General features: G+C 45.4%; 1 protein-coding gene across 1 annotated transcript in view; it reads left to right on the forward strand.

The window, feature by feature from the left end:
* Positions 1–18,065: 18,065 nt before the first annotated feature.
* The window catches only part of RNF169 (ring finger protein 169), a 28,161-nt gene continuing 20,158 nt past the window's right edge, over positions 18,066–26,068 (forward strand). Inside the window, exon 1 of the mRNA XM_063127751.1 lies at positions 18,066–18,381. Within this exon, the coding sequence (XP_062983821.1) occupies positions 18,066–18,381 (316 nt within the window). The remainder of the gene's footprint in view (positions 18,382–26,068) is intronic.

Below are 26,068 nucleotides of genomic sequence, written 5' to 3' on the forward strand. Positions count from 1 at the left end.
TTCATAAGGCCCACTGATATTGGAATGCAGGTTCCCAGATTGAGCCCTGCTTTGATTTAAGCCCTATTCCAAACATTGCCACTTGATTAACCTGTTCTGAAACTCCTCCCCTTCTTCCTTAGATGAAGCCTATGCAACTTGTGACCCACTAAGCTTAATGTACCCCATTTGCCCTGTATAGTGGCCCATGATGAGCTTGAGAAATCTCCTGAACTTGCTGCCTGCCTAGGACTGCAAGCAGGGAGGCTGCCAAGGTCCTGATGCGGTACAATACATGGATGGTGGGGTTCCATTAGCTTGATAGATCCAAAGTTGTGAGGCCTGCCTTAGATGGTTCCCAAAAGGGTATGCCGATCTCTCTTTGTGCTGTAGGATCTTCAGAATCTGTACAACGACGCAGCTGGAGCCATCGTCGAAGCTCTCTGGAGCTACATCCCAGCAGAAGTCCTCACCAAGCTGCTGGAGACTTTCCAGGGCCAGCTGTTATCAGATCGCAGCTCCTGGAAAGTGCTCAGGACACTTGCCTCCAAAGGTAGAAGAGGGTCTCCCACCATGTCACTTTGATGTTTGCAGGAGCACAGATTTCATATCACCATAACAGCAGCAGTGAATCTCTTCATATGTGTGCAGCTCACTGAGGCCTAGGCCTAATTTACCCCAAGCAGGATATTGCACTATGGAAGTGGTATGAAAGCGGTATATAAAAGGCAGGAGCCACACCGAACAGGATATAGCACTGTGAAAGCAGTATGTGGTTTGTGTCAATGGGCCCCAACAGTTGTCAGTGTAGTTCAATACCACTATAAAGCAGGAGTGTGGCTCCTGGCTTTTATATACCGTGTTTATTTATTTATTTATTACATTTTTATACCGCCCAATAGCCAAAGCTCTCTGGGCTGTTCACAAAAATTAAAACCATAATAAAACAACCAACAGGTTAAAAGCACAAATAAAAAATACAGTATAAAAAGCACAACCAGGATAAAAACCTCGCAGCAAAATTGATATAAAATTAAAATACAGAGTTAAAACAGTAAAATTTAAATTTAAGTTAAAATTAAGTGTTAAAATACTGAGAGAATAAAAAGGTCTTCAGCTGGCGACGAAAGGAGTACAGTGAAGGCGCCAGGCGGACCTCTCTGGGGAGCTCATTCCACAACTGGGGTGCCACAGCAGAGAAAGCCCTCCTCCTAGTAGCCACCTGCCTCACTTCCTTTGGCAGGGGCTCACGGACAAGGGCCCCTGTAGATGATCTTAAGGTCCGGGCTACATATGGGAGGAGGCGTTCCTTCAAATAACCTGCCCCCAAACCGTTTAGGGCTTTAAATGTCAATACCAGCACTTTGAATTGGGCCCGGACCTGGACTGGCAACCAATGAAGTTGTAAAAGGAATGGCATAATGAGATCTCGCCGGCCAGTCCCTGTTATTTTTTTATTTATTTATTTATTATGTTTTTATACCGCCCAATAGCCAAAGCTCTCTGGGTGGTTCACAAAAATTAAAACCACAATAAAACAACCAACAGGTTAAAAGCACAATTACAAAATACAGTACAAAAAGCTACAGCTTAGCTATAGCTTCTGTTAGTAAACGGACTGCCCTGTTCTGTACCAGCTGAAGCTTCCGGACCATTTTCAAAGGCAGCCCCACTTATAACACATTGCAGTAATCCAAACGAGAGGTTATCAGAGAATGGATAACTGTAGCTAGGCTATCTCTGTCTAGATAAGGGCGTAGTTGGTATATCAGCCTAAGCTGATAAAAGGTGCTCTTTGCCACTGAGTTCACCTGTGACAGTTCTGGATCCAAGAGCACCCCCAAACTACGGACCCGATCCTTTAGGGAGAGTGCAACCCCGTCCAGGACAGGGCAAACATCACCTCGCTAATACCACTTTCATAGTGCAATATCCTGCTTGTTTTCTAACGTCTTAGCTATAGCTTCAGTGGACACAAACAAACCTTTCACAATGTTTTTATTTTTTAAAACACACACAATAAAACAACCCTTCTACCATAGGAATTATGGGAGGAAGAAAGGCTAGATGGGTTGGGAAGGAATATAGAATACAGAATATGTGGGCAAATAGGATGCGGTAAGCAATTATTACTCTTAGTAGTAGTAGTAGTAGTAGTATTTGCGTTTTTATACCGCCCAATAGCTGAAGCTCCCTGGGGGGTTCCCCAAAACTAAAAGAATTCAAAATATAAAACAAACAGTATAAAAACATGATATAAAATACACATTAAAACGGATTAAAACATACCATACATGATTAAAACATCTTTAAAACATCCTGAAAACATTCTAAAATTTCACTGAATAGGCCTGCCACAATAGATCAGTCTTTATTGCTTTTTTAAATTCTAAAAGACTGTCAAGTTGACGAATCTCCTCCGGCAGGCCATTCCACAGTCTGGGAGCAGCAGAAGAAAAGGTCCTCTGGGTAACCGTTGTTAATCTAGTTTTTGCTAGCTGAAGGGGATTCTTCCCAGAGGACCTGAGTGTGTGGGGTGGATTGAACGGGAGAAGGCGATCCCACAGGTAGTCTGGACCCAAACCATGTAGGGCTTTAAAGGGAATAACCAACACTTTGTACTTTGCCCGGAAACTAATCGTCAGCCAGTGAAGAGATTTTAAAACTGGTGTAATGCGGTCACTCCTAGGTGTACCAGTGACCAGCCTGGCTGCCATATTTTGGACTAATTGAAGTTTCCAGACTAGGCACAGAGGTAGCCCCATGTAGAGCGCATTGCAGAAGTTGAGCAAATAGAAGGAAGAATCAGTGGGTAATGCGAAGAAGCCTTTGCCATCTTCAATTGGATCTTCCATGACCCAACTTTTAAAAGGAACTAAGCTTCTAGTTCTTATTGTTAAGTATCTTAGTTGGATAAAATGAAATCAGTGTGGGAGAAAATGACAGAAAGCTGGCAAAGAGAAGCTAATTCATGCAAATTCCTGCCACGGGTATCTAGATTAGATAGATGTAATAACGCTCAATGTGGGCCTGCCTTTAGAATGTATTTGGAATGAGCAGCTGGTTCAAAAGTAGCTGCTAGATTGTACTGGGGCTGGCCATGTGGAGCATACAAATGCTGGTTTTACATGTTCTTTGGCTTCTACTTGGTTTGCAAGCCCATTCAGTTGCTCTAAACATGCTGGGTCCAAGATACTTCAAGGACTATCTTCTCCCATAGGAACCTGCCTGCCCATTAATATCTCCCACAGCAGCCTGCTCTGTGTTTCCCTCACTGTCTGAGGGTCAAGGAGGATTTTTTATTTTTTTTACTGCTGCTAACTGCCACATGGGGGGTGTTTTCATCGGAGGGCCCAGTTGGGGAGAGAAGAATTAAACCTCCCCACACACTGCAGTTCCAACCCAGTTGGCAGGGAGTGTGTTTACTCTGAAATAAATAAATAATAGAAGGGGGGAGCAGCACACTAGTGAGTTAATGTAACGTGTAGTTTAACCCTGAAGTATAGCGAGTACTAACATGGGACCCCATTTTTTCACAGCCTATCACATTGTTTTGGGTCAGTTAAAGCTCCCAGACATATTGTAAATGGGAGGTTTCATGCAGAGCTCATTTTAGTTATTTTACAAGTCAGGCATGTTAGTTATTTGATTTGCCAGGTCTGATTTAGAAAGAAAACCTCACAGCCATCTTGTCCAATAGAACAATATTCCTAACCAATGCATTTCTTCTTCTTCTTCTTCTTCTTCTTCTTCTTCTTCTTCTTCTTCTTCTTCTTCTTCTTCTTCTTCTTCTTCCACAGAACTTTTAGAGGAGGATTCCTCAAAAGCAGAGGAATGGAGGAGCAAACTGAAGAGGGTAAGGAAGGATCTCCACCTCTTGCATCTGGGTTGCTTTCGGCTGGGTTTAACGTTGACATCAGAGAACAAAGCATAGAATTGGGAACTTCGTGGTTCTCTCTACATGATGGTCGATTTAATAAATTATTCTGGAAGTTATGCCCAGGATGGGGCCCATTAATGGCAGGGAAGCCATATTGATGTTACACCCAGGGCAGATAAAATGTTTGCTTGTCTTATGAGGCAAAACACATGGCAGGTGAAACTTCTGCCTTGCAAAACTATCCATCTTCATCAGTGGCAGCTCTGCTTTGATGGACTCCTGCATCTCCCCAGCACTGTTATCTGAGGGGTTCCCCCCTTTGTGCCAGCATGGCATGGCCAAGGACGGCTGATCAGAATGTGGAGCTCTGAACTAGGCTTGCTGGGTAACAAGACCTGAGATGATAGAGAAGTGTCCCTGTGTAACTCATGCCCTCCTGGAGGCCTACTCTGACTAGAACCTGTGAAGTAGACTGTGGCATAGCCAGAACCTGTCAGCCTAAGCATGGTAGTAGTCGGGAATGACTATTTCAGTGTCAGGGATACAATGGCCATCCTAAGAGCACCTTGACCTGAGATTGGAATCCAAAATAAAAGAGAGGAACAGAAGATGACAGGGCGCAATGGAAAGGCATGCTGGATCAAGCCTGTTCGGACAGTGGGAGGGTTAGACATCCATGAATGGTGAAAGGCTTGATTTCTTTTCCAACAGCTTGGCGCCAGATCCCTTCACTACCATCAGGAGAAGGAATTATCCGGAATCCTCCACCAAGTATTCAGGGAGGAGGGAAAGACCTCAAGGGATTCCGCCCTGCCAAAGGTCAGTGGAAGCTGTCTAAAGTTTATGGTGACCAAGCTCACCGTAAAGCAAGGTGGAATAGTCCAGTTTGGAGATGTCTTTCTAGATGCAGAGCCAGTATCTGCTTCTGTATTTTCTTTTTGATAATGAGGTTTGGTCCAGAGTGGCAGGGAGGTGTCTCTCTTTTTGTCTTTTTCTCTTCACAAATGAACAGGGGTACAGACTAGTGCTAATACAGCATGTTTAGACTATGACTAAGTTTAAGTGTGTGACATTGACATGACACGGAAGTCTTGCTCATTCATTCCTGCCTCCCCGTCCCTCCCCTCCCCTCCCCTCCTTCTGTTATCTCCCCTATGTCAAAATAAAGATTGTATATTGACCAAAACCTGCACTTTGTAAACTACCATGAAGATGTAATGGTGGTACAATAATAGTAATATCCAACTTTCTTTAGGGCAAGATGAAATCATGAGATAATGGAGTCTATCTACATTTGCTGTCCCAATAAATGCAATCTTTGCCACTCCTTCTTGCAGCTCTTCCTGTACCAATATTATGGGGCCATTCTCCATGCCTCAGGAGATCATGCCCTCGTGGAGGAATCTCTGAACAACCTCCTGCAGTCATTGCTGACGAAACCATCAGATAAGGAGGTGAGAGGAATACAGCTGTCAGGCTTGGAACCGTAATATTTATTTTGAGCTCTATTTAGCATAATCATTATTATTAAAGTGTTACATTGATACATGCATTGTATTAATATTTTACAACGTGAAACCATCCTGCACTTTTAGCTTCTTGCCTTCCATCCTGGTATGATTTGAAAAGGCCCTCAAAGTGTTGCTACAGTGACGCTCTCGGATTGTGACTGTGTTTGCAACAAGCGGGAATTTACATCCTTTGAGATCCCTCCCCCTTCGGCATCCAGGCACCTGATAAGAGGGAACTTACTTCACTGCCAATTAAATACTCCTCCTGCTTCCCCATGTGTGCACGTTAGCAGTCCGCCCCTTAATCAGACCTGGGTATTTAATGCACTTCCCTACCTGCGCTACAAAGGAATATGTCTCTGAGCAGATCATAGGCTGAACAGAGCTTGGAAAGGAAACCAACTTCCCTCATACTTTGGAGAAGAGAATTTCTTGTTAGAATATGGGGAAGCATAGCAGGGGAGATCCACAGGCTTCTAGAGTGTTCTGTTTTCTCAGCCTTTGTGGGATGCACGATGAAATTATGAATGTGCGATGTCTCGAAGATATCGCGCATTGAACAGGGATCTGTGACCCCCATTCACAATGGAGCTATAAATGGAGCCCCGTGTCCCTTTTCATTCTGTATTTCTTGCCCTGGAGTTGGAGAGCAGAAAGGAAGCACACCCTGGCCTCCAAAATCCGCCAGGCGACTGAGGGACACTGGGAGGCTGCCTCTCCTGCTTCCCAGGAATAACACCATGCCAAGGGGGAGACCAACCTGACCCATCCTTCAGCCAGAGAAGGAGCGGTTGCAGGGAATTCTCTCCTCCCTCCTTGCCAGAAAGACCACTCAGCTCCTACTGCCTGTAGCTCTGCAACTACAGTATCAACAGAGAGAATGCTCTGGTCCCATCCATTGGCCAAATAGCCACCAAATAGTATTTGAGCAAGAACCCCAGGGAGAGAACACCCGCTTGGCCCAATGTCCATTTAAATGCCACTGCTATAGCTCAGTGCTTTGTTCTGGCCTTGAAAAACAATCTCCCTCCTCTTTACATTTTCCCTCTACTCCTTGTCTCTATTGTCTCTTTACTTTGCAACCTAATGGCAAGAACTGTCTCTCTTTTCAATTGTTGTGGACCACTTTGGGAGACAATAATTTGAAAATACATCAGATAAATGTTTTTCAGACTCTCAAGGAAATAGGAATCAACTGAATAACCCCTGATTCTTCCTAGGGCATTCTTTCTGCCATCGGGCTTATTGCATCTAGCCATATCGAGTCCGTTTTCAAAGTCCTGAAGAAGTACTCTTCAGAGGAGGTCCTTTCATCAGAACCTCATCAGGTATCATGTCAGAAAGATAATGCATTTGGGAAGAACTGTGAGCCAGCACACTAAGCATGTGCGAGAAGTTATGGTCTCTCCTCACTCACTGAACTGGGGCTCTGTACATCAGGGGTGGCCAGAAGATAGATCTCCAGATGTTTTTGACTTCAGTGTTTCATGGAGATCCATGTTCTGCTCACCCACCCCCAGCATAAATCAGGAGCTTCCAGGACAAACCTGACGACTAATCATGTATCATGATGGCCTGCCTGATGCTTGTTTACGTGGTCGTAGCCAGGCAGGCAAACCAGCCAGCCTTTGGAGGGCTTTTTAGCAGGATGACTTGAAGGAGCTTCAAAGTGTGCAGGCACTGGGAAGTTCATTTGTGAATTGATGTAACATAGGGATATCCTGTTCGTGGGATTTGATCCCTGATGGCTTCTTCATACTTGCCCATAATTGTCGATTAACATCACTATACAATTTGATTAGCTAGGGAAGTTCTAAGTAAAAAGTCACTTTTACCAGTTAAGGCTGAAATCCTATACTAGGGATGTATGAGAACTTCCTTCACCTGTGAAAATGTGAGGAAAGCACCCTGAATGCAAACTTGTGCATTCTTGAGCTTGCCATCACATTTGGAAGGGTGTATCCGTTTTGAAAAATGCACACTCTAACATGAGCATTTTTCAAAAAAGGACACATTTTTACACCATGGTTAATGTGGTGTGGGGGCATTTGCATTCTTGCTTGAATAAGTGTACATTTTCCCTGTTCGGAGATGTGCACACATTTACGTGAAAATAACTTCCCTGAGGCTTACTTCCGAGTAGTCATGCATATCTGCACCGTAAGCTTTTCACATCTTCACATTACAAAATTCTGACAAGTTTCTTAATAGCACTAGAGGGACTTAAAAGATATTCTCTGTCTATTCCACTTAGGATAACATCCAGAACATACTGGTGGAGTCTATTGAAAAGATTGCTTCAACAGTAAGTGTCAATTTGAAGGGATGGTTGCCTGTTTGACTCAGCTTTTACGGTACCAAACGTATTTCGATAATCCTTATATTTTAAAGTTTGGGATACCATGAATTGCCATTCAATGTAACTAGAGGGGATGGCTTCTTAAGAGGAAGCCAAGGACTGGGGAGTGATATGAACTGTACAATAAGCGGGCAGTGCTGTGAAGTCGTTTTTCAAAACAGGCTCTTGGATTTGCACACCAAAAATCATTCCGACTCATTTCTGTACTAATCTGCAGGATACAAATCCATGGCTTGTTTTGTGTGTGGATTATCCAAAGGTGCACATGTATGCATTTGCTCTCCCCATCAGATAAAGCGACTGTGCACGTATTTGCCCACATGACGTGCCTTTTGAAACATGCACAATTTGGGGACAGATTTTTTTTAATTGATGGAACTTTAGCCCAGCTACCCAAGAAAGTGCAGATTTCCAGTTACAACTGCATTCTGGAATGCGTTTTGGTCTGAGGGATGTGCCAACTGGATAGGTCTGCAGTAAAATGGAGACCCAATTAAATTATCATCTAGCCCTAATGGCCAGTGCAGTTGAACCCACATGAGAACTAATGCTTTTTCCTTCATAACTCTTTCTCCAGGAAAGATACGGAAGCCTTTTCCAAGTTCGGCCCTTTAAGAACATGAATGAAGAACACCAGTCTTGAAGAGGGATTGATGACCTGCAATTATTTAGGCTGTCAATTCAACTGGGGCATCTCTCTCTTTCTTTCTCTCTCTCTCTCTCTCTCTCCTTTGCTAGACTTACCATTAAATCTGCAACTGAGGAGGGGAAAGCCCACGATGCAACTATCCAGACATCACGTGTGGTGAGCTCAAGAAGAGAGCAGTCATGTCTGCCATTTTTGTTTGTTTTCATGCGCACAGGTATTGGTTTTTTAAAAAAATTAAATTGATTTTCCTGCTCCCCCCACCCTGCCCCCGACGGGCGCAGCACTCCTGGGGAGCGCTGCACCCCGTGCGCGGCTCCCAGCTACCTGCGAGTAACTGCGCGGGGCCGGGGTCAATCCACAGAAACGGGCCACACCTTCCGCGGTCCTGGGCTCAGCTTGGGATTGTGGAGAAATCGGGCCCACAGGCCTTTGCTAGACCAGGCTATATCCCTGGCGTATAACCGGGATCACCCCTGTGTGTCCAGATGATGCACAGGGGATCTCAGGCTCCGGCAAGGATCAACCCTGCCTGGCCTCGGGATATAGCCCTACACTTTGGGACTGCTTTTTCCACGGTGCCGGGCTGAGCCCGGGACCGCAGAAGGTGTGGCCCGTTTCCGTGGCTTGACCCCGGCTCCACGCGGTTACTCGTGCGAGGCTGGGAGCCGCGCACAGGGTGCAACACTCTCCAGGAGTGCTGCGCCTATCGGGGGCAGGGTGGGGGAGTGGGAAAATCAATTTAATTTCTAAAAATAAATTACCTGTGTGCACGAGCGTTCGTGAGCATCATCCCTTTAAGAAAACAAAAAAATGGCGGATGTGACGGCTCTCTTCTTGAGCTCATCACGCGTGACGTCTGGACTAGTGCAACAGCCCACGATAGTTGCATCGTGGTCAATCCCCTCCTCCGTCGCAGATTTAATGGTAGGTCTAGCAAAGGCCTCTGTCTCTCTCTCTCTCTCTCTCTCTCTCTCTCTCTCTCTCTCTCTCTCTCTCTGACACACGCCTGACTCCAAGCAGTAGCACAGCCTGTTTTTTGAAGTGATGACACAATGTACTGCATGTATGAAAAAAAATATTAACATATTGTACATTAAAAAATATAAAGGTTTTATTGACTTCAGCTTCATTCTGTTTCATTATTACTGTTGGATCCTGGATTGGATCTGGTTTTTCTTTTTCCACTATTTTTCCAATTACCTGGAGACCTGAAGAAAATGAGGAGTCAGCAGAACATGCAATTCCCTCAAATGTCAAGGTGTCAGCTGGACAGTTATTGAATTGAACACCACAGGAGTTAACAGAGGCCGGATCAGAGTTAGAAACGCAGCCAGAACAGAAAGAGGAGGCGGCATTTATCCCCCCTTGCTCTCAGAGAGCAAATAAAGGAGTCCCGCCAAAGCGGATTGCCTCTGAAGCCTTTAATATAAGCTTTGAGCCGAATTCTTATGCAGATGTACAAAGATTCGGTTCTTTAGAAAGGCAGAAATGGCTAGAAGCCATGGAAAGTGAGTTGAAAAGCCTAAAAGACAATGAAGTTTTTCAAGAAACAGTTTTGCCTCCAGGGCAGAAGTCTGTAATGTGTCAATGGGTTTTTAAGCGCAAACAGTTAGAGACAGGGGAAGAAAAATTCAAAGCCCGACTTGTCGCAAGGGGTTTTAATCAAGTTAAGGAGGTAGACTATACCTCAACTGTAAAAGCAGAAACTTTAAGATTATTTTTAACTATTACAGCAAAAGAAAAGTTAAAAATTAGGCAATATGATTTCCAAACTGCATACCTGAACACCCCAATTCAGGAAAAAATATACATGAGAAAACCTGAAGGTTTTGAGTCAGATGACAACAAAGTTTGGTTCCTGAAGAAAGCAATTTATGGCCTTAGACAGAGTGCCAGGTGTTGGAATTCTGTCCAAAACACCACTTTGGTAAGTGAGATGGGATTTGAAAGGAGCTGTGTCTGTACACAAAGGGGAGTGGTCAGAATTATAAAGCTCTCATTGTTTTTGTTGATGATGTTTTGATTGCTTGTCCTAGTGATGCAGAGGTCCAGAAAGTTGCAAATCAGCTTGGAAGCAGGTATAATTTGAAATCCTTAGGTCCAGTGAAGAATTACCTAGGAGTAGAAGTTAAACTAGCAGAAGATAGAGGTTTTTTGCTCAGTCAGAAGCAAAAAATTCTAAAGCTGCTAGAGGATTTTGGAATGCAGGATTGCAAAGGGGTCAAAAGCCCCATGGAATTGGATATCCAGAAAAACCTGCAAGGAGAAAGTTTCAGTGACCCAAGCCTGTATCACTCTGTGGTGGGTATGCTATTGTATTTGGTAAGCTGGTCAAGGCCAGATCTGTCTGCTGCGGTTGCTATCTTAAGCAGGGGGGGATCCGCACGTCACTCCCAGAGCGCTTCTATGGGACCCCAGTGCACCCCGAAAACGATAGTCTGACTTCCCTGTAAAAGAAACGAGGAAGAGCCGTCCATGCCGCCGCCGCAGAGAGCTCTCCGCCGGCGAGGAGAGCTCGGCAAAAGAGCTCTCCTCTCGGCAAAAGCTCGGTGAGGAGAGCCCGCCTTCTTTTGCCGAGCTCTCCTCCTCCTCCTCGTCTTCGGCGGCATGGACGGCTCTTCCTCGTTTCTTTTACAGGGAAGTCAGACTATCGTTTTCGGGGTGCACTGGGGTCCCATAGAAGTGCTCTGGGAGCGACGTGCGGATCCCCCCCCGGTTCATTGCCAAGCCAACAGTGGCTGCTTGGCATGCAACCAAGAGAGTGTTAAGTACCTCAAAGGCACCTTAAATTACAGTTTGAAGTTATCTGCTGAGCCAGATAAAAAGCTCTTGAGTTATGTGGATTCGGATTGGGCAGGCTGTATAGAAGACCAGAAGTCAACGTCTGGAATTGTGCTAATGTTGGGAAAAGGACTAATCTCTTAGAAGTCCAGAAAGCAGGCTTTTGTCTCCAGATCTTCCAGCGAAGCAGAGTATGGGGCACTGTCAGAGTTGTGTGGAGAAATCACTTGGCTAATGCAATTAATAAAGGATTTCAAAATCCAAATTGAAACGCCAATCACAGTGTTCTGTGACTCCCAGGCATGTATTGCGTTGGCAAACGCAGACATGTTCAAGTCAAAATCCAAACACATTGCTATTAAGTACCAAAATGTGAAAGAACACATAAGTAGTGGAACTCTGAAGTTGTGTTATTGTGAGTCACAAGAAAACTTTGCTGACATATTCACAAAACCTTTAGGAGCTACAAAACACAGGGAGATTTGGGAAACACTAGGTTTCAGGCAGGATGAAATGTAAACGTCTGTACAAGTGTTGTGTTGTAAAAACTGTGGCGTAAAAATCAAAAGAACGGGTGTTGGATCTTGAAGAAAATGAGGAGTCAGCAGAACGCGCAATTCCCTTAAATGTCAAGGTCTCAGCTGGACAGTTATTGAAGTATTGTATGGAAGCATTTTCATCAATTAATCAATTAGTGATTGCATGTTTTCATGTTTCTTATTCTTCATCTTACCACATCTTGATGTATGCTGATGTGTATTGATCGTCTGTGAGTATTTGTATATATGCTGCCATAACTAAATTATTTCAACTGTCAGTAAAGGGTTTGCTTTTAACTTACAAAGAATCCTTTGCCTCATCGAGTCTTTGCTGCGTCCTAAACTGAGAGCCGCTGCTACTTCTGCTCAACTCTGGTTCAGAGTGTGATTTCCCAACAATTACGTATATTGGTTTTGGTATTTTCTTGTTTTGGTTTGCTATGCCTATTGGTTTTATATCTTTTAGGAATTATTATTATTTTTGCTCTGAACCACCTTGACAACTAAAGAATGAATGAAGGGATGCATACATTATATTTGCCCAGGAATGAATTGAAACAGCAACTACAGTTGCTTTAATTTGCTTAACAGCCCACTTCACATGCATATGGAAGAGGGATCCTTCCCATTTAACATAAAAAATAATTTAATTATTGCGGCTGATTTTCCATTTTAATTCTGTGTTCTCCTAAACTCTTAAGTTACTTTGAAGCTGTTGCTTTTATTTCAGCTGGGCTGAATATCACACCCTTCCCTTCCACAGGACCATTTGTCCCCTGCAGAAGGGGGGAAATGCCCTTAACTTGGGAGGGCAGGAGGGAATTAAATCAAATCACTTTCTGCAGTGCTTCCCATATAACTTTAGACACCATACTATTTCATTATCAAAACACATGTTGGTTTAAGACCAGGGTTAAGGCTACCTCATGTTGCTCGAGTTTTGCTAGAGAAATCCTGGAAGGTGACCTCTTCCTGTTTGTTACTTCCCTCAGTAGCTGCAGGATGGGTTACTACCTCTGTTCTAGTCTGGACTAGAGTGTTACCTGTACCTTTAAGATACAGGTAGATAAAGACTAAACTAACACACCTGTCTGCAGAACTGGCCACCATTGAATCTGTTCAATAGAGTTGCTTGGGATTGAGGGTTGAGCTCCTTAATTAACATTTGGCTGTTAATTTTATCATGTTTCTGAAACTTTGTATTTGTTTTGCAGCCAAACTTCCTGGGGTGGGGAATTAATAACTTTCTGGGACAGAAAGATTACTTAAGGTGTTTCAACTTTCCCTTACTCCCACCACATTGCTTGTGAATTGCAGCGAGTCCTAACAGAAAAGTCTCTGAGCCTTATCTGTTGCTATTTGCCAATAACTTTGTCTTATGTATGTTTTTTGGTTTTCACAGATTTAAAGATTCAGTTTGAAATTTGGCTTTCTGAAGAAGCCAAAACATGGCAAAACAGGACTGAAATGGGTGCATGTTATACTTTGCCTATCTTGTAGAAAACCTGTGTTCAATGCACGCTCTCATGTTCTCTCCGTCGCCCAGCTGTTAAACCTCATTGCTTTTTGCACTTTATTTCCGTCTTCATTTCATACTGAGTGTCTAGCATGTTTTGTGTAGACTCGTTCAATTTACTATTTTCTGTTTAATTGCATCGTTCCTATGTTATGGTTTGTCACGCATTATAATATTGTTTGTAGAGTTGTGTGCTCTTTAGCATTTATTTTTAATTGCAAATTCAACTGGTGCCCCCCTTTTATTGGACTGATGATTGGTTCTCAAGCCAGAAACGGGTGGGGGAGGAGGACACTGGAAACTCTGTGCTCCCTCCTTGGCGTGAGGATTACCAAGCGCAACCCTGCAGGAGGAAAACTGCGGGCTTTAGGGGCAACATGGTGTCAATGTGGTGCTGTCAAAGCAGCCCTCTTTTCTAGGAAGGAACTTTATTAGTAGTCTCTCCCAGGCAAGCTTTTTCATGTTACTGGGGCGGGGTTGGAAATGACCATGTGGGAGAAGGGACGGTGTAAAAGCCGGAACGGAACGGAACAGGCCGGAACAGCCCCATTATATTAAAAAACCATACCAAAAACAGTGGCATGTGTTAGCAACACTTGAGAACAATATTTTAGGATTAAAACCATACCAATATTATATCACTATTAACCCCAAAACGACGTCCGGAACAGAATGGGATGGCCGGAACGGCCACTAGGGAACGAGCGATAACAACCAAACTCACCAGTCATGCATAACTAAATGGCAGGGATGCAATAAGCCACAAAAGTTGCCCTGAAACCACGTTCAGATACCCGTTCCGGGCAAAAACGTGTATTGCGCAAAACGGGCCGTAACGGCAGCTTCCCAATGAGGTAAGTGAACCAAACTCACCAGATGCACTTGACAAGGTGGGGCAAATATAGAAAGCTCCAAAAGTTGCCCCGAAACCACGTTCAGATACCCGTTCCTGGCAAAAACACATATTGCGCAAAACCGGCCGTAACGGCAGCTTCCGAATGAGGTAAGTGAACCAAACTCACCAGATGCACATGACAAGGTGGGGCAAATATAGAAAGCTCCAAAAGTTGCCCCGAAACCATGTTCAGATACCCGTTCCGGGCAAAAACGTGTATTGCGCAAAACGGACCGTAATGGCAGCTTCCCAATGAGATAAGTGAACCAAACTCACCAGATGCACATGACAAGGTGGGACAAATATAGAAAGCTCCAAAAGTTGCCCCGAAACCACGTTCTGATACCCGTTCTGAGCAAAAACACATATTGCGCAAAACGGGCCGTAACGGCAGCTTCCCTATGAGGTAAGTGAACCAAACTCACCAGAGGCACATGACAAGGTGGGACAAATATAGAAAGCTCCAAAAGTTGCCCCGAAACCACGTTCAGATACCCGTTCCGGGCAAAAACGCGTATTGCGCAAAATGGGCCTTAACGGCAGCTTCCCAATGAGATAAGTGAGCCAAACTCACCAGATGCACATAACTAGGTGGGGCAAATATAGAAAGCTCCAAAAGTTGCCCCCAAACCACGTTCAGATACCCGTTCCGGGCAAAAACGCGTATTGTGCAAAACGGGCCATAACAGCAGCTTCCCAATGAGGTAAGTGAACCAAACTCACCAGATGCACTTGACAAGGTGGGGCAAATATAGAAAGCTCCAAAAGTTGCCCCGAAACCATGTTCAGATACCTGTTCCGGGCAAAAACGCGTATTGCGCAAAACGGGCCGTAACGGCAGCTTCCCAATGAGATAAGTGAACCAAACTCACCAGATGCACATAACTAGGTGGGACAAATATAGAAAGCTCCAAAAGTTGCCCCCAAACCACGTTCAGATACCCGTTCCGGGCAAAAACACGTATTCCGCAAAATGGGCCGTAACGGCAGCTTCCCAATGAGATAAGTGAGCCAAACTCACCAGATGCACATAACTAGGTGGGAAAAATATGGAAAGCTCCAAAAGTTGCCTCAAAACCACGTTCAGATACCCGTTCCGGGCAAAAAAAGTGCTTTCTATATTTGTCCCACCTTGTCATGTGGATCTGGTGAGTTTGGTTCACTTATCTCATTGGGAAGCTGCCGTTACGGCCCGTTTTTGCGCAATACGTGTTTTTGCCCGGAACGGGTATCTGAACGTGGTTTCGGGGCAACTTTTACAGCTTTCTATATTTGTCCCACCTTGTCATGTGCATCTGGTGAGTTTGGTTCACTTATCTCATTGGGAAGCTGCCGTTACGGCCCGTTTTTGCGCAATATGCGTTTTTGCCCGGAACGGGTATCTGAACGTGGTTTCGGGGCAACTTTTGGAGCTTTCTATATTTGCCCCACCTTGTCAAGTGCATCTGGTGAGTTTGGTTCACTTACCTCATTGGGAAGCTGCCGTTACGGCCCGTTTTGCGCAATACACGTTTTTGCCCGGAACGGGTATCTGAACGTGGTTTCGGGGCAACTTTTGGAGCTTTCTATATTTGTCCCACCTTGTCAAGTGCATCTGGTGAGTTTGGCTCACTTACCTCATTGGGAAGCTGCCGTTACGGCCGGTTTTGCGCAATACGTGTTTTTGCCCAGAACGGGTATCTGAACGTGGTTTCGGGGCAACTTTTGGAGCTTTCTATATTTGTCCCACTTTGTCATGTGCATCTGGTGAGTTTGGTTCACTTATCTCATTGGGAAGCTGCTGTTACGGCCGGTTTTGCGCATTACGCGTTTTTGCCCGGAACGGGTATCTGAACGTGGTTTCGGGGCAACTTTTGGAGCTTTCTATATTTGCCCCACCTTGTCAAGTGCATCTGGTGAGTTTGGTTCACTTACCTCATTGGGAAGCTGCCGTTACGGCCCGTTTTGCGCAATACGTGTTTTTGCCCAGAACGGGTATCTGAACGTGGTTTCGGGGCAACTTTTGGAGCTTTCTATATTTGTCCCACCTAGTTATGTGCATCTGGTGAGTTTGGCTCACTTACCTCATTGGGAAGCTGCCGTTACAGCCGTTTTTGCGCAATACGCGTTTTTGCCCGGAACGGGTATCTGAACGTGGTTTTGGGGCAACTTTTGGAGCTTTCTATATTTGCCCCACCTTTTCAAGTGCATCTGGTGAGTTTGGTTCACTTACCTCATTGGGAAGCTGCCGTTACGGCCCGTTTTGCGCAATACACGTTTTTGCCCGGAACGGGTATCTGAACGTGGTTTGGGGGCAACTTTTGGAGCTTTCTATATTTGTCCCACCTAGTTATGTGCCTCTGGTGAGTTTGGTTCACTTACCTCATTGGGAAGCTGCCGTTACGGCCCTTTTTGCTCAATACACGTTTTTGCCCAGAACGGGTATCTGAACGTGGTTTGGGGGCAACTTTTGGAGCTTTCTATATTTGTCCCACCTAGTTATGTGCATCTGGTGAGTTTGGCTCACTTACCTCATTGGGAAGCTGCTGTTACAGCCGTTTTTGCGCAATACGCGTTTTTGCCCGGAACGGGTATCTGAACGTGGTTTTGGGGCAACTTTTGGAGCTTTCTATATTTGCCCCACCTTTTCAAGTGCATCTGGTGAGTTTGGTTCACTTACCTCATTGGGAAGCTGCCGTTACGGCCCGTTTTGCGCAATACACGTTTTTGCCCGGAACGGGTATCTGAACGTGGTTTGGGGGCAACTTTTGGAGCTTTCTATATTTGTCCCACCTAGTTATGTGCCTCTGGTGAGTTTGGTTCACTTACCTCATTGGGAAGCTGCCGTTACGGCCCTTTTTGCTCAATACACGTTTTTGCCCAGAACGGGTATCTGAACGTGGTTTGGGGGCAACTTTTGGAGCTTTCTATATTTGTCCCACCTAGTTATGTGCCTCTGGTGAGTTTGGTTCACTTACCTCATTGGGAAGCTGCCGTTACGGCCCGTTTTGCGCAATACACGTTTTTGCCCAGAACGGGTATCTGAACGTGGTTTGGGGGCAACTTTTGGAGCTTTCTATATTTGTCCCACCTAGTTATGTGCATCTGGAGAGTTTGGTTCACTTATCTCATAGGGAAGCTGCCGTTACGGCCCTTTTTGCGCAATACGTTTTTTTGCCCGGAACGGGTATCTGAACGTGGTTTCGGGGCAACTTTTGTGGCTTATTGCATCCCTGCCATTTAGTTATGCATGACTGGTGAGTTTGGTTGGTATCGCTCGTTCCCTAGTGGCCGTTCCGGCCATCCCATTCTGTTCCGGACGTTGTTTTGGGGTTAATAGTGATATAATATTGGTATGGTTTTAGTCCTAAAATATTGTTCTCAAGTGTTGCTAACACATGCCACTGTTTTTGGTGTGGTTTTTTAATATAATGGGGCTGTTCCGGCCTGTTCCGTTCCGTTCCGTCTTTTACACCGTCCCAAAGATTTTGTGGGTCGATCTTTTTAGTCAGATCTTTCACGAATATGGATTTTGTGGGTCGATCTTTTTAGTCAGATCTTTCACGAATATGGATTTTGTGGGTCGATGTTTTTAGTCAGGCTACTAAAGATCTTTCACGAATATGGATTTTCGATTTTATGGTTAACACGGCTACACACCTATGTTTCCAGTTTTGTGTTTTTTTACGTCAGGGAAAGGAAAGAGAAATAAACAGCCGGTGGGGTTAGTTTGTATTCAAACAGAGCGAGCGCTTCGCGGCCCGCTCTTCTGACTGGGCGCGGCCTGCCCGCGTCCCTTTATAGGGGCGGGGCAAGGGGCGGGGCGCCCGAGAAAGGCGCGGGCCTTTCCCAACCGCCGTCCATCCGTCCGTGGCTCGCGCGCGCCTTCTCGACCCGCAGAGGGCGGCTCATGAATATGGACGAGGTGGGCGTGGCCGGCGCTGGGGCTTGCTCCCCTCCCCTCACGCCGAGAGAAAATGGCGGCTGCGGCGGCGGGGCTTGGCGGCGTACGGGCCGCGGGGCCGGTGGCGGCGCCGCTACTGCGACGAGGCCGCGGCAGGCGGAGGCGGCGAACGTCGTGCCAGGGCGGGCCTGAAGAGAAAGAGGCGTCGTCGTCAGGCGAGTCCCGGTGCCGGGCCTCTTGCCAGCCGGAGGGCCCCGGTGGCTCGCTCTGCCGTAGCCGCCTGAACAGCCTCGCCCGGCGCCAGCAGCAGCAGCAGCAGCCAGCTCGGGCCGCTTCAGGAGGGGAGCCGCCGCCGCCGCCACCACCGCTTCCCGCCCAGGCAGAACGAGGTGCGACACGTATCGTGTGAACGTGAGAGTGCGGGAGAGGCGCGCCCGGGTCTGCTGTCGCCCCAAACGCGCATGTGTGCGTGTGGCATTCGGGTCAACCAAGGGCTCGGACAAGGGACAAGCCACACACACGCCTCCCCGTGTGTGTGTCTACGTGGGGAGTGACTCGGCTGCGCTTTGACAGGCGTCAAACGCGTCGGCGGAGGAGCGAGCGTCGGAATGCGCGCGCGCGCGTGTATGTGTGTGTGTCGGGCGCCGAGTGTGACCCGCGTCTTTTGCGTGTGCAGAAGCGGGCGGTGGGGAAGCGTGTTGATTGGCTGCGTCCTTCCCTCCCGGGGCTGGCTGAGGCTCGCGCGGGCCAGGACTGTATTGACCCGTGGTGGTGGCGGCGGCGACTCTGCGCGGGGCAGCCCCATTGAATTGAATGGGACTGATATCTGAGTATATACATGCAATAGGGTTACGCTGTGTGTGTGTGTGTGACGGAGAGGGTTTGGTTTGGTTTGCCATGCCTTCAGGCAGCCTTGCCTAACCAGGTGCCTTGGATTTCCAATTCCCATGAGCCCTACCATTATTTATTATGCCAGTCCTTTTCCAGCTTCATTGGATGCCAGTCCAGGTCCGGGCCCGATTCAAAGTGCTGGTATTACTAGAACCCAACGGGGTCATTATCTCATGATAAACAGGGCAGCATGGTTACTAGCAGGGACTGGCTGATGAGACCACATCACGCCAGTCCTTTTCCAGCTTCATTGGCTGCCAGTCCCGGTCCGGGCCCGATTCAAAGTGCTGGTATTGACATTTAAAGCCCTAAACGGCTTGGGGCCAGGTTATCTGAAGGAACGCCTCCTCCCATATGTACCTGCCCGGACCCTAAGGTCATCCTCAGGGGTCCTTCTCCGCAAGCCCCTGCCAAAGGAAGTGAGACAGGTGGCTACCAGGAGCAGGGCCTTCTCTGCTATGGCACCCCGGCTGTGGAATTAGCTCCCTAAGGAGGTTTGCTTGGCACCTACATTATATGCTTTTAGATGCCAGGTGAAGACCTTTTTATTCTCCCAGCATTTTAACAGTCTATAAATAAATTTTAACTTGGTGTTTTAAATTTGTAATTTTGCATTGCTGCTCTTTTTATCTGGTTGAGCTTTTATATTGTATTTTATAGTATGGTTTTATACTGTTGTTTTATACTTTGAATGTTTTTAATTTTTGTGAACTGCCCGGAGAGCTCCAGCTATTGGGCGGTATAGAAATGTAATAAATATTTATTACATTTCTATACCACCCAATAGCCTCTCTGGGCGGTTTACAAAAATTAGGTCAGGAATCTTTGGGATTGTAGTCAAAATCACCTGGAGGGCAACAAGCTGAGAAAAACTGCCCTAAGGCACATGGTGTATGATGTGTGTGTGTGTGTGTGTGAGAGAGAGAGAGAGAGAGAGACACTAAATAAGTGTGTTTTGTTCACCAATCGGCCGTCTCTGCATGATAAGTGGCATGTATGTTTCTGTTGCTGAGATTGATTAACTTAAATGTAAAATTATTATTATTTATTATGTTTGTATACCACCCCATTGCCGAAGCTCTCTGGGCGGTTTATATCTGATAAAAACACTTAAAAACAATATACAAACATATCAAACCACAGAAACATACAAAAACAAACCCAGTCTAATTTGTTGTTAATTTGTTCAGTCGCTTCTGACTCTTCGTGACTTCATGGACCAGCCCATGCCAGAGCTTTCTGTTGGCCGTTGCCACCCCTAGTTCCCCCAAGGTCAGGTCGTCACCTCCAGAATATCATCCATATGCTAAATGCCTGGGAGAAGAGAAAAGTCTTGACCTGGCACCAAAAAGATAACAATGTCGGCACCAGGCAGGCCTCGTTAGGGAGATTGTTCCACAATTAGGGAGCCACCACAGAAAAGGCCCTCTTTCTTGTTGCCGTCCTCCTAGCTTCCCTCGGAATAGGCACCCGGAGGAGGACCTTGGATGTTGAGCGCAGTGTTCGGGTAGGTTCATGTTGGGAGAGGCGTTCCATCAGGTATTGTGGTCCTAAGCTGTGTAAGCCTTTATAGGTTAAAAACAGCGCTGTGAATCAGGCTTGGAAACATACAGGCAGCCAATGCAAGTGGGCCAGAGTGGGTCTTCTGGTCCTTTTTATCACTCTGGCTGTTGCATTTTGCACAAGCCGCAGCTTCCGAACCGTCTTCAAAGGCTGCCTCACGTAGAGTGCATTGTGGTAATCTAACTTGGAGGTTACCAGGGCATAGACAACTGAAGCCAGGATATCCCTGTCCTGATAGGGGCATAGCTGGGCCACCAACCGAAGCTGGCAGAAGGCACTCCGTGCCAATGTTCAAGGTGGCTTCCAAAAAAGAATCAGTAAATTTATTAAAATACAATACATTTGCTAAGTACAAATCCCCATTAACATCAGTAACTTGCTGGAGGACCACATACCTTGCATTCTTGAGTGCACGTTCAAAAATGTAGTAAGAATGTGACAGACATGAACCTAGGAAACTGCCTTTGCAGTGAGTCAGACCACTGGTCCATTTAACTTAGTATTGCCCACTCTACGTTGACTTAGAGCTTTATCACACCAGCGTTATACTATGCAATCACTGTGAATTGCGTGCAAAAGACTTCGAAATTTTCCAGTTTATAATCTGCTTTGACTGTGAAGTACTCCCATGCATCCTGCTTTAATCGTGTTATAAAGGCAAAAGAATCGACCTATTTTGCTACTAGTTTTGGAGCGAATCATTTGTTGTTTTCCGAGCGGGCCACTGGGGGGCGCAGGAGCAGGATTTGATATGTTTAAAGAAAAATTAAACAAATACATCTGCGTAAGTTTTAAAGATAAAGACATCAAAATTGGCACAGTAATAGATATTAAGGAGAGCTTTAAGCATACCAAATTTGAATTGGATTGGGTCATCCATTGATTTTTTTATGATTTTTTTTACATTTCCCCCCTTAAACCCTTTTCCTGGTATGCAAAGGATCTTAGGAGCGCTGCTGCCCGGGGTGTGATTTAGCTAACAACAACAATGGCGACAGCTTAGAGCTGTAGGGGATAATTCAAGGGAAACAGGTACGTGGGATGAATCTCTTACTCTACCCTGACTGGCAGTGGCTGCCCAGAGGTTCATGCGTGCAAAGCTGGTGCTCTAGAGCAGGTGTACAGGGAACAGTGCTTGGTTGTGGCTCCTTCAGTGCAAACCCTTATTTCCCCATAACGTATGAAAAAGCCGTGAGTATCTCTTTGGGTACTTTATTGTGCAATTGAGCTACCTCATTCCCAGAATTTTACAGGGTTTCCAGACAACATTTGCCTTTGATTTGTGACCCTCCCTGGTTTTCCCAAAACTGTTACCCCATCTTTCTTTCTTACACCAAAAATTCCGTGGAGGGAAAAAAAGACAGAATAGCTAAATGGTGCGTTTTGATTGTTAGTGCCGGGAGCTCTCTGTCTGGAAGCATCCTAAGTGTCACAGGTGGTCTTAACATTGAAGTAGGCATGTATGATTTAGCCACTGAATGTGTGTGGGAGATTTGACTGTATGAAGAGGCAGTGACCTTGATGGTGTGTGGCCATGAAATTGTAGGCTGCTGCTGAACTCTTGAGCTTGTATGTATTATGAAAGTGTTGCATACCATGTATAATGGTGTTCTTGGAACCTGTGTGTGAGGCTTGAAGTATGACTGAAGGATTGATGACTTTAGTAGTATAGAGAGGTAGTAGTAACTTAAGATGTGATCTTAGAATCACAGAATAGTAGAGTTGCAAGGGGCCTAAAGGCCATCGAGTCCAACCCCCGGCTCATTGCAGGAATCCACCTTAAAGCATACCTGACAGATGGTTGTCCAGCTGCTTCTTGAAGGCCTCTAAGGTAGGAGAGCCCACCACCTCCCTAGGTAACTGGTTCCATTGTCGTACTGCTCTAACAGTCAGGAAGTTTTTCCTGATGTCCAGCCGGAATCTGACTTCCTTTAACTTGAGCCCGTTATTCCGTGTCCTGCACTCTGGGAGGATCGAGAACAGATCCTGGCCCTCCTCTGTGTGACAACCTTTTAAGTATTTGAAGAGTGCTCTCATGTCTCCCCTCAATCTTCTCTTCTCCAGGCTAAACATGCCCAGTTCTTTCAGGTTTCTTCATAGGGCTTTGTTTCCAGACCCCTGATCATCCTGGTTGCCCTCCTCTGAACACACTCCAGCTTGTCTGCGTCCTTCTTGAATTGTGGAACCCAGAACTGGACGCAATACTCTAGATGAGGCCTAACCATGGCCGAATAGGGAGGAACTAGTACCTCACACGATTTGGAAGCTATACTTTTATTAATGCAGCCCAAAATAGCATTTGCCTTTCTTGCAGCCATATCGCACTGTTGGCTCATATTCAGCTTGTGATCTACAACAATTCCAAGACCCTTCTCGTTTGAAGGTGCTCTTGTAAGAAAAATGAATAAGTAACTAAATAAATCCCTGCACATAGAAGTTTACATTTTAGGCTGTGATTTTTGGCACGTTTATCTATTTATTATTTATTTATTTATTTACAGCATTTATATACCGCTTAATTATCTAATACAGATTCCAGAGCGGTGAACATAGATATAAACGGTAAAAGAGAGAAGATTAAAATAGCAAATTAAAATTATTCAATTTAAAAACAAAGGAAGAAAATATAAAGACAGTATTGGTGAGAGGGCTGCTGGGTAGCCCTGATCCTGATGCATGATCAGCATCAATTTAGAAGGGCCCCCTATGTGCATATAGTTCACTCCATGAGGGTAGAATCCTGGTCAGTTGGTCCCATCCCTGTGGAGCGAAATGTGCACATGTACATTTTTACATGCATTGGGCCTCCTTCTGATTGATATCAATAGTGTGCTGGCTGGGGAGCATTGGTTGTGCATGTGTTGGCATGTAGGGGGCAGGGCTAGCTGGCATGTTCTTGAGGCCACCTCCTTGTGTGGGTGTCTTATGTTCTCTGAATTTGTGATAGCAGTGACAATTAGGTTAATACAAGGGGTTGGATCCCCATTTAGTCATACTTAGAATCATAGAATAGTAGAGTTGGAAGGGGCCTACAAGGCCATCGAGTCCAACCCCCTGCTCACTGCAGGAATCTACTTTAAAGCATACATGACAGATGGCTGTCCAGCTGTCTCTTGAATATCTAGGGTGGGAGAGACCACGACGTCCCTAGGTCATTGATTCCATTGTCGTACTGCTCTAACAGTCAGGAAGTTTTTCCTGACGTCCAGCTGGAATCTGGCTTCCTTTAACTTGAGCCCGTTATTCCGTGTCCTGCACTCTGGGAGGATCGAGAAGAGATCCTGGTCCTCCTCTGTGTGACAACCTTTCAAGTCTTTGAAGAGTGCTATCATGTCTCCCCTCAATCTTCTCTTCTCCAGACTAAACATGCCCAGTTCTTTCAGTCTCTCCTCATGGGGCTTTGTTTCCAGACCCCTGATTTTAATGGTTCCACTTGGAGAGGAGCCATTAAAATCAATGGGAGTTAAACTAGCCATGGCTTATTTAAGTCCCATTGCTTTCAGCCAGTCTAATCTAAGTGCGCCTTAATCTGGATCCAACCCCTGATTGACTGTGAATCAAATGACATCTTGAGTGTGAATGTGGGAGTCATGCTTTGAATTATGCTGGTAATTTTAAGTTAATTGAGGGTAGGGACACACACACACGAACAGAAATGTTGGAGCATTTTAAAAGTTAATGAAAATATTGTATTAACAGATACAAAGAGAAATGGGAAACATACCTGTACAGTTTTTCTGCATGTAAAGGTGGTTAAGTATTACAGTGGGTGTGACAATCATATTACAAAGAGCCATCTGTATCAGGCACAAGTATAGTTAGTATGACATGTCACCTACTATGTGAGGTGGTGGTCATAAGAGAACAAGAGGTCGTGTGTGTAATGATGCACAAATCACATTTTTCTAACTTTACTACCTGTTCTTTGTTACCTCTGCGGAATGAGTACCACTATTTTTGTACCATAAATCGTGATCTTTTTTTATCACCTTGCTTGTATATACATGGGCGCTTCATGTGTATTTGAAGGTAACTAATATATTGTGTGATGCTGAATCTTTCCCTAAATATATATCGCTGTAAGGTGGGACTTGATATATGTGGTGAGTGTAGATTTGTACCGTCTAACATGTTCTGGGGATATTTGCCCTTTTTTGAAGTACACATGTAAGGAGTTTGTTTCACTGCTTAGGCTGGTCGCATATTTCTTGGCTTAGTGAGTAGATGTATTGAATATTATTGATTGGATGGTTTAAAAGTGGATTTAATCATGCAAGTTCTCTGGGCAGTGGACGATGCATTAGAAACATAAAGTACAACAAATAAAACAATACAAACAGCACATAATAAAACCAAGCTAAAGCCAGAATAAAAGAATAAAAATACCACAACGTATAAAACCAAACTAAAACCATCAGCAGCATTGAAGTCCAATGTTCTAAAAGCACTAAAACAGTTCCTAAAATGCCTGGGAGAATGAAAAGTTCTGGTGCTGAAACTTCCTTAATCTAGGTGCTAGGTGAGCCTCTGGGGAGGGGATTCCAGAGACAGGGTGCCACCACTGAAAAGGTCTCTCTTGTAGCTCCCCATTTCCCCTCATTTGCTGGGTGCACCCAGAGGAGGGCCTGACATAATGCCTTTAGTGTTCAAGTAAGGTAAACTAAATCTCTCTTATGACCAAACTAGATGTATATTGGAAGACTTTGGATAGGGAACCTAGATCACTACTGAATATCTAAAAAGCTGCAGAAGTGGGTGCAATATAGGAAATGTAATAAGGTAAAAATCTGGGAGGGATATGTTTTGGGCATGGAAGAATGCTTAATCCTCTACCTGCTGTTTTTCCCCCTTCCTCAGGCAATGCTCTCAGGCCAGTATTTACCACGGCTGTGAGAGAAAGAGCCCAGAGGATGCTGGGGGAAGGCACTACTAGTCCCCATGCATCTCCGTGCCACTCCTTAGATATTTGTTGTTGTTGTTAATAATAATAATCAACCTGAATTTGCCCCCATTATCCATCTAAACTTTGAATAGGCAGCTGACAATGAGGAAGTCTCAGACGCTTCCCGATTGCCAGGATGTGAGGCATACAATGTGCATCATGAATGATGGAGATGTATTTTTACGAAAGCCTCTAACATCCCTTTGGGGCCCCACCCTTCTTGACATACATTAACTGAGGGCTTTCTAGGTCTCATCCTGTCATCACATCTGGCCCTTGCTGAACTCAGAGGCTTCAGCAGTTGCGCCCTTAATTCATCTTAGGATTTTAATAGCAAGTGAGTTGGTGAAGGCGCCATGCTGACGCCCAGAAGGCAGGCACTGACAGAGGCCAGTATCTTAGGATAGGTTTGAGGGGGAAATTCCTTGCAGCCTGTTGTTTTTCCTTCTTGGAGCCACATCCACGGGCTCATGTTTGAACTAAACATGTCCACGTCACCTTGAAGTGGGTCCGGTTTTCTGTAACTTAAATGCTGTTTGTGAAAAGTTTTCTTAAAGGTGAATAGAAGGTGTAAAGGAAGTCAGGGTCCGCCTGACAACCCTGCAAGGTAGGCTCCTGGACTAAATGTCCTGAAGCGTGGATTCCTGCATTGAGCAGGGGGTTGGACTCGATGGCCTTGT

Source organism: Elgaria multicarinata, chromosome 5 (assembly GCF_023053635.1).
Source record: "Elgaria multicarinata webbii isolate HBS135686 ecotype San Diego chromosome 5, rElgMul1.1.pri, whole genome shotgun sequence".
Lineage (NCBI taxonomy): Eukaryota > Metazoa > Chordata > Lepidosauria > Squamata > Anguidae > Elgaria > Elgaria multicarinata.